The following is a 9,397-nucleotide window of genomic DNA, read 5'->3' on the forward strand; positions in this document are numbered from 1 at the left end:
ACCCGGCCCCCTACTGCCACTTGTCTCCTCACTAAGACCTCTGACCCCAGACTTCTTGGCATGGTGGGACTGCTTTTAATCCCTGCCACCACTCTTACCTGGCACTGCAGGGGCTACAAAGCTGCCGGCCATCCAATTGGCTGGCAGCTCCCTAAGGTGGAACTTCCTCCTGAGAAAGGGACAGAAGTCTCGTCTTACAGCGATTAACGCTGCTCCCAATGTTAAATTGCCGTGGAACAGCTGTCTGAATCATGGGTGTGGGGCTCCCTCCCTGCCTTTTTTAGCTAGTGGGATAGGGAGGCAGAGGGTCCGGGGACTGCAAGGTCCAATTAAATCCAGCCCAAAGTCTTGTATTGACAAGACACCACAACAGCTCCCACACTGCTGCTCTCAATTCAGTACTTACAACACAAAGCAACAACTACAAGGTCATTGCCTTCATTACCATTAGCTTGGGGGAGATGGTGGTATAGTGCTAATGTCATTAGACAGGTAATATAGTGACCTTGTTAATGCTCTGAGGGCATGGGCTCAAATCCCACAATAGCTGGCGGAGTTTAAATTCAATTATGGAATTGAAAGCTAGTGTCAGTAACGGTGGCATGAAACTATCATTGATTATTGTAAAAATCCATCTAGTTCATGAATGCCCCTTTTAGGAAGGGGAATCTGCTGCCCTTACCTGGTCTGGTCTACATATAACCCCAGACCCCCAGCAATGTGGCTGACTCTGAAATGGCTGAACAAGCCACTTAGTTTAAGGGCAATTAGGGATGGGCAATAAATGCTGGACTTGCCAGAATGCCCAAGTCCCACGAAAGAATTTTTAAAAAGCAATCTATATAGTATTAGTACATCAAAATACTTGTAATTATATAGTGTCTTTCACGATGTTCCACAGGAATTTACAGCCAATTTTTGAAGTGTGTTCACTGTTGTAATGTTGCAAAGCTGAAAGCCAATTTGTGCACAACTAGATCCAACAAACAGCAACTAAATAAAATGACTAGATCATCCGTTTTAGATGTTGAATGAGGAATAGATGTTGTATATTTTATATCTCGTAACAATGCAGAGATGACACTAGTTTCCACGTGTGTAACAGGTTTTATTTACAATGCTATAAAATGTCTGCTTCACATTTCAGTTCTAGATGTCAGATCCTTCTACTTTTCTCGGAGTCCACACCCAGGCTTAACCAAATGAGCACAATGAGCATCAATGGTAAGCAGACTCAAAGGATGAAATTTTACAGCAGCGGGATGTTACGTTCCTGCCGAAGCCATTGAGGTTTAGAATGTCATGTTGCTTTTTACGGTCCTGTCCCTGTTGAAACGGGGGCTGTAAAATTCTGCCCATATAATCAAACACGGAACAACTGAACACTACAATACATATGCACCAGGGGCAGAATATTGCACTCGTCGGACAAGCGCACACCTGACCCGAACGAGCATAAAGTGTCGCGCGATGACGTTGGGCGAGTGTCCTGATGTCATCGCGCGATTTTTCGGTCAGCGGGCGCACTGCCAATTCCCGCGCCGGTTGACAATTAACAGGCCATTAAAGATCTAATTAGATGAAATTTTTCACTGCTTGTCCTACCTTACATTTGGTGGGCAGGCAAAAAGGCCAAGCAGCCTTTGGATTTTTGCAAAACCTCATCCAAGGGCGGGATGAGGTTTCAATCAGTGATTAAAAAAAAAACTTTTCAAATTAATTTCTAACATGTCCCTGATGTGACAGAGTGAGATGAGGAGGCACGTTATTAACATTTTTAACTGCTTTATTTTTTATTTTCACAAGTTCTTCAGCTCCCTGAGGCAGCTGTGTGGCTCAGGGAGCTTTTAATGCGCGCACCCCCGCACATGCACTCCTCCCGCCCTCACCCCAGCAGCGCTGAGCACTGCAGCGCATTTTTCACACTAGCTGGCCATTAATTGGTCGGCTAGCATGAAATCGCGGTCGGAACCCGATCCCAGGCTCGCCCACCGAACCTGCCCGACCATCGGAAAATCTTTACCCAGGATACGAAGGAGAACTCTCCTGCTCTTCTTCAAATAATTCGGCCACCTGAGAGGGTAGACGGAGCCTTAATTTAACATCTCATCCAAAAGACAGCACCTCAGCCCTCCCTCAGTAATGTGCTTGGACCGTCAGTCTTGATTTGGTGCTCAAGACTCTGGAATGAAACTTCAGCCCAAAACCTTCTGACTCAGAGGGGGGTGTTCCCACTGGGCCACATCTAACGCTGATTAGAATAAGCAAGTACTCCAAAGGTAGCAGGAGTAAAATCATCGTACAATCTCACCTTCTGAAAAGGTTTCTCCTAATTAACGAGAAGAAGAATCAGACGGCACCTTGTACATTGACGATTGAACAGACAGCCTGGTCGATGAATGGGACCCTGCCAGCCCTGCCAGTGGGCATGGGGATTCTTCCTGCTGAGCTCCAGCTAATCCTGTAAACCATTGTCTGTCAGACAATGTTGGAAGCTTTGTGCTGGTAAACTGCGTAGTCTCGGCTGGTTAAACTCCACCTGGGCTCCTGTGTGCACCTACAGGTCACCTACCTGCTTCATGCCAAGCTAAGCCTTAGCTGGATTATGGTAATATCTGACTGGGATCTCTCCTAGTAATTTGGTTTGGAGAGTCCTTGTGTGTCAAGCTAACCAAAAAACAAGTGCTTTACTCTCAACCTGTAACTTACCATTCCACCATAAAAGAAAGGCAAGTAAATCTCAGGCTCTTTCTAATATCTAACAGCCCTTCAGCAACAACTTCCTTTTCAAGATTGTCAGTTGAGCTTGCAGTATGGCTCACTTACACATGCTAGAAGCCACGTATATTCACACACAGGGCCCTGTCCTTTGTAGACAAAAGGAACAAATGCACTTTTTGCACTTTCTTCATCTAAAACAAAAGCTTGGGGAACAGTCATTCCCCGGTTCATTCCCCAGAGAAACATCTTGACCACATTCTACCTGCCTGGCTTGAATTTGAATGCTGCATTCTCCATGGCAATGCCTCCACCAATCAGAGACCCAATGCCAAACATTTAGCACTCACATGCAGTATAATTTACCATCGCCCTGTTAGTGTTTGGTAACTTGTCGCAATCTGTCCTGATGAGTGCAAGATGAAAAGCTTAGACAGCATGTCTCTTTTCAGCACCACTCAACTTCCTTTTTCTTTCAATTCATTCTCGGGATGTGGGCATCACTGGCACAGCCAGCATTTATTGCCCATCCTTAGTTGCCCTTGAGCAGGTGGCGGTGAGCTGCCTTCTTAGCAGTGTTATTAGAGGAAAGCTATTCATTCTCAACAGCCAATGAGTCATGGCAATGCCTCTGTGAAGTTCAAGAACATTCTCCCAGTGAGTGAGGCTCCCAACCAGAGTTCCCAAACAGCAAGGAGATAACAAACAAATCATCTGTGTTTAGTAACGCTGGTTGCAGGGTGAATTTTGACCAGGACACCAAGGAGAACTCCCCCGGCCTTCATTGAAATCATGTCATAGGATCATTTGCTTCTAGCTCAGTTTAACACCTCATCTGAAAGTCAGTGCCTCTGACAAATCAGCACTCCATCAGTGCCGATTTGAAATGTCCACCTAGACTTTGTTGTCAAATGTACAGAGCAGGACTTGAACTGGTCATTTTTTAACTCAAGAGGCTCAGTTACTACCCTGATTAGCTCAACCAGAGATGCTCTCACCAACAGTGAGCTTGGATTTCAGAGCCCAAGGGCCACTTGGGTTTTGAGACTCCAATGTCAGGACAATTTCCAGATCTTGACCCCACACCCCATCAGCATCAGATGCCTGGTGAGATCTTTGAAGGGGTGGCCTACTAGACATAAGGGTGCATTTCTGCCATTCAAATATGGACAGCTGGCAGGCTCTTAAGGCCTAGTTAGCCAATAGCAGGACAGAGAGTGCAGCCGCCTCACCATCAGAGGTGGATGCTGCCAATACAGGTAAGAGAGAGAGAGAGAGAGAGGGTGCATCAAGGGGAGGTACCTTCTCGCAGCTTATGAAGTTTCTGCATTAAAAACTGGTCCTAGCTGCCAGAGCGACATCATGGAACCTCTCCACAGGGGGGGCATGGGCTACAGTTGTGGCCATTCATAAATCACGGATCAGGGGTGGGGAGAATTTCAGAAACCAACTGGAGTGCTGAGCCACCAACCTGACACTGGGAGTCCGCCCCCATTCCTCGGTCAGGTTCTGGCAACCATTGGGGGGGTGCACACGGATGCTCCCTGCCAACTGGAAAATTCCAGTCCATGGCAGGAGAGCGGCCTTGCTAGGCATCTTAACGTGCCCAGTATCCAAGCTGAACTGGCATCTCCAAAATGACCCCGAAGTGGGATCATGCTGGCAAACTGGCACTTGGACAGTATTGGGAAATTGTAGACCATCCATCTCCTGTCCCACTTCCTCATCCATTCGAACATTCTGCTCCAAGTGTTTGATCTCAAGCCTTAAGTTAATTATTCTTGAGCACTGTATAAGCACAGACACAATAATCCAAGGCCTTACTTGATGCTATGGTGACAAAACCTCCGCGAACAGAGGCACACTGGACACTCAGTAAATTGGATTGCATACCAAAAACTGCTGCACACTTGATTATTCACTAGCCAGGTACAGTGACATCATATTTCACACCTTGAAATAATATTGAGTGAAGTTTGACTGCGAAAATAACCATCTCACTTGATAAAACTAGTTGAAAACAGTGTAAGTTCAGAGACTAGCGTTGTATTTTGACATATGGCAAATAAGAATGGGTCTCAACAGGCCACTTGACAGGTCTTGCACACCTAATCAACAAGTACTGCGCCCAGAAAACAACTCTCCTCTCACAAAACTGGTAACTATTATCCTGCACCACTTCATAGGTAACAAGGGGCAAAATTTTGCCTTCGTTGGGCGGGCTCGGATGGGAGTAGTTGGGAAGCTGAAGGCCGCCTGCGATCGAGGCCTGACCAAGATTTCACGCTGGCGTGCCAATGAAGGCCTGCCCAGCATGAAACATGTGCTGCTGCAGTGTTCAGCACTGCCTGTTTTGGGGGGGTGGGGGGGGGGGGTTGCAGGCAGTAAGCAAGCAGGGACCTTCACACATGTGCACAGGGCTGCCTCAGGGAGATGAAGATTTTGAGCAATGAAAATAAAGAATTTAAAAATGTTTAGAACATGTCCCCTCATGTGACTCTGTCACATGAGCAGGGACATGTTAGCAATTACTGTGAAAAAAAGTAATTTTTTTTTTTTAAATCATTCATCTCGCCTGTGGATGAGGTTTCTTTAACAATCCAAAGACTGCTTGGCCTCTTCACCTGCTCGCCAACCGTGAGGTCGGAAGGCCAGTGAAAAATTTAATTCAATTGCTACTTTAATGGCCTTAATAAGCCTGTTCATTGTCGGCAGGCCCGCTGCTGACTCCCACACGCGCCTGCCAATCGAAATATCGCGCAAGTGCGCAATGACGTCAGGCGCTCGCCAACATCATCACACATCATTTTATGCTCATTTGGGTCGGACAGGCCCCTGCCCAACAAGCAGAAATTTCTGGCCAAGGTATCGGCTGTGGCTCAGTGACTAGCCCTCTTACCTTTGAGTCAGAAGTTGTAAGTTCAACTCTAGGGACTTGAGTGCATAATCTAGGCTGACGCCACTAATGCAACACTGAGGAGTGCTGCACTGTCAGAGGTGCTGCCTCACAGATGAGATGTTGAACCTATACACTACTGCTGAGCAAGGTGCTGTGGCTGTTTAAAAGAAGCACAGTAGATTTCGTCCTGGCCAATATTTCTCTCTCAGCCAACATCACTACAAAACAGATTTGTCAGTCATTATCAAATTGCTGCTTGTTAACCAGAGGAAACAGATTTGGCAAAAGAACCAGAGGCAAGATGAGATGATGTTTCTTCTGCTCAGCAGGATTTTAACCCAGTGTGCAGTACCTGTGAGGCGGTGGAATCAGATTCTGGAGTAACTTTCAAAAAAGGACTCTGATAAAGGCTTGAAAAAAGAAAAAGGATTGCAGGGGAATAGGCCAATTGAAGAAGAGTCATACAGACTCGAAACATCAACTCTGTTTCTCGAAGATAAAAGCAAAAAACTGCGGATGCTAGAAATCCAAAACAAAAACAAAAATACCTGGAAAAACTCAGCAGTTCTGACAGCATCTGCGGAGAGGAACACAGTTAATGGTTCGAGTCCAAATGAACCTTCAACAGAACCTGTTGGAGTCATACGGACTCGAAATATTAACTGTATTGTGTCAGACCTAAGTTTTTCCAGGTATTTTTGTTTTTAAATCTGTTTCTCTCTCCACAGATGCTGCCAGACCTGAGTTTTTCCAGCATTCTGTTTTTGTTTCAGATTTCCAGCATCCGCAGTGTTTTGCTTTTAGGCTAATTGAATTGTTCTATCACAGAGCTCGCACAGACCCGATGGGCCAAATGGCCTCCTTCTGAGCTGTACAATTTTATGATTACAACAGTGACTCCATTATTTTCCAAGAATTATATTATTGGCTATATGGGACATCCTGAGATCATGAAAGGTACTATCCAAATGCTAATACTTTTGGCCCTGTATTCTATAGCTTTATTACATTCATTATAATAAGCAATGAAACTTTCCACAGCACAGTTTAGTGCAGGAACATTTCTCTTTTCAGACTGGCATAGCTATTGGCCACATAATTTGTTATCCCCTTGCACACCTGGATTTTCATTACCCCCAACACTGGTGGCCATGCCCTCAGTTGTCTATGCCCTATGCTCAATAATTCCCTCCCTAAACTGTTCCATCTCCCTTTAATTCACCTTGTCCTAAACCCATGTTACATGGTTCCCTGTCAAGTTTTGCCTGATTACACTGGACAGCAGCTTGGGGGCATTTTTGCTGCATTTAAAAGCCCTTTATAAATGCAAATTGTTGTTATTGCATTGATCTGCAGATCTGTTGGCATTTTCACTGCTTTGAGACTCTGGCCCCAAGTTGTGCTGTGTGTATGTAAGGCAGAAATTTATGCAATTTGTCACAACAAATCACCAGCCCTGCTTAACTGATTAAAATGGCCACTTGACCATTGGCAGCAGACACAAATCCTCTCCCTGCCTCGAAACTCGACCTGAGTCACTGGCGCTGTCACATTAGGAAGGAAGCAATGCATGGGGGAGAAATCACAAAAAAAAATGCATGCAGGTGGGTAGATTTTTTTTAAATGGAAATATTTGGGGAAAGAGCTAGTATGTGATGGTAGCCTCAGTCAACCTGCAGTGCCACCTTCAGGCGAAAAGGGAATCACAAGTAAATCACTTCTTTCGGCTTTTGCTGTTAAATTGCAGATATGTACAGTGAAAGGAGAGAACAGGAAAGAATGCAATGATTACCAGTCCTGTAGCTTGTCCACGAAATTTATGGTGAACTTCTTGACAAGATCTACAAGGGACCCATAGGGCTGAAGTCTTAAAGCGACACTCTCAGATGTGTCCAGCACAAAGAATAGATCAACAGGGCAATCTGTGAAAACAAGGGAATGATAGGAATACCTGGTGCTTGGAACCGATCAAGAATAGGCTTAAAAGCACTTAAAAGGTTCAGCAAACTGCTTTGTTAAAACTACCAGATGAAATATCATCCCTTTAAGATACAAACAATAATTTTCACCTTCTTGCGTAACTTGCAAATCTGATTGTTTTAACCCGGAGAGGAACCCCCACAAAAAAAAACAAACATGGAACGTTAGATATGGAATAGCGAAAAGGAATCACCCAGAAGCAGACACTAGATTTCAACATCATGTTTACATTTTTATTGCATACACCTGAAGCCCGGACTGCAAATTATTAGTTGCATTCTTTAATAGAGAAGGATTCTGCTTAAAGAAAATGCGATAAGGATTCGGTTAAAGTAGATTTCACAGGTCAGCCTGTCGTAAGCGTGAACCAAAAGCAGTCATGCCATTTCTAAAGAATTACTTTGCCAACAGTTCAAACCTTCTCCGTGACAAGGACAGTGAGCACCCACCTGAATGAAATCCACCGTTCTCTTTTGCTAGTAAAACGTTCCATGTGGAGCAAAGCTGGAACAGGAGGAATAATGTTTTCAAAGCCATGGCTCCCTCCACTCTAGTGGGCTCGTGTGCTAAGCACACGGGGACTGAGGGAGAAGCTAGACAGAGAGAAGGACAGTGGGAGAGGCAGAGAGGCTGAGGAGAGGAGTTGAAGCCTGCGCCTCTGCCTCGGACAGAGATCAACTGTGAAGTAGGCTGGCCCTAAGCAGTCAGCCAGGAATTAGGAGCGGGATAGGAGTGTGTGATCTCCATACAGCTGTGTGAACTAGCCAGCTGCCAACAACTTTGCCTCTGTAATCAACCTCAATTTGTACATGCTAGTCCACAAGATTGCATTTTGTAGACACGTTTGAAATATACTTGTCTATATGTTTGCTAAATGAATGTGAAATTTTTATAGTTAATCTGCAAGAATTCAATGTCGAGAACCCCCTTAATGCCCCACCCCTTCAGGGCCACGCCCATCATTGCTGGAAGTTTCAGCTTGCAGTGTCCTGAAAGTGAGTGGACCTATATTTAAACATGCTATTGTTTTGTGTGAGAGACATAAATGGACCCTATCATTACCTCGACATCACTCAGTGCAGTTTGGTGCAGAGACTGTTTCCACAGGCAGGACGGTAACCAGAGGATACACAGATTTAAGATAATTGGGGAAAGAACAAGAGAGGACCTTCTAATTTTGCAGCATATTGCTATGCTCTGCAACACACAGCCTGAAAAAAATGTAACAGGAACTTTCAAAAGGAAATTGGGTACATGTTGAAAGAGAAAAATGCACAGGGTTATGGGGAATGAGCAGAGGAGTGGGAACTAATTATATATAGCACTTTCAGAGAGACACAATGGGCTGAAGGGCCCCCTTCTGTGCTGTAAGATTCGATGACATTGGGTTCTGCTACTTTTGCCAATTTTTAAATCGCAAATCATCCCAATTTTTCACAAGAATGGAGGTCCAGTATGTCAGTCTGCTGTTAGTGCTGCTCAGCCTGCAACCTCATCTCAATTTTATTATGGAGTGATTCCACCACTTTCTACAAGGGGCTGAGGCACACATTTCAGCCTGGCAGCATAAAAATGGCAGCAGACAGCATTCAGGGAAAATCGGGGTCACGTTTTACGATTTCTAACCCCCTGCTGGCCCTCTCCCACCCATCATCATGAACCCGTTAACTCTGCTGATGTGGAATTACATCAATTGCACAACACACAATCAGGCCACTTGGCCCAACTGCTCTATGCCAGTGCTTCTGCTCTACTAACCTCCTCCCAGCCCTCTTCATCAATCCCGATCAGCAAAACCTT

General features: G+C 45.1%; 1 protein-coding gene across 1 annotated transcript in view; it reads right to left on the bottom strand.

Moving 5' to 3' along the window:
* The window catches only part of col6a1 (collagen, type VI, alpha 1), a 99,572-nt gene extending 91,287 nt beyond the window's left edge, over positions 1–8,285 (bottom strand). Inside the window, exons 1-2 of the mRNA XM_041200627.1 lie at positions 8,047–8,285; positions 7,410–7,539 (exon numbers count right to left, since the gene is read on the bottom strand). Coding sequence (XP_041056561.1) covers positions 7,410–7,539; positions 8,047–8,134 — 218 coding nt within the window. The 5' untranslated portion in view covers positions 8,135–8,285. The remainder of the gene's footprint in view (positions 1–7,409; positions 7,540–8,046) is intronic.
* Between the last annotated feature and the right edge of the window lie 1,112 nt (positions 8,286–9,397).

This window comes from Carcharodon carcharias, chromosome 12, assembly GCF_017639515.1.
Source record: "Carcharodon carcharias isolate sCarCar2 chromosome 12, sCarCar2.pri, whole genome shotgun sequence".
Taxonomy (NCBI): Eukaryota; Metazoa; Chordata; class Chondrichthyes; order Lamniformes; family Lamnidae; genus Carcharodon; species Carcharodon carcharias.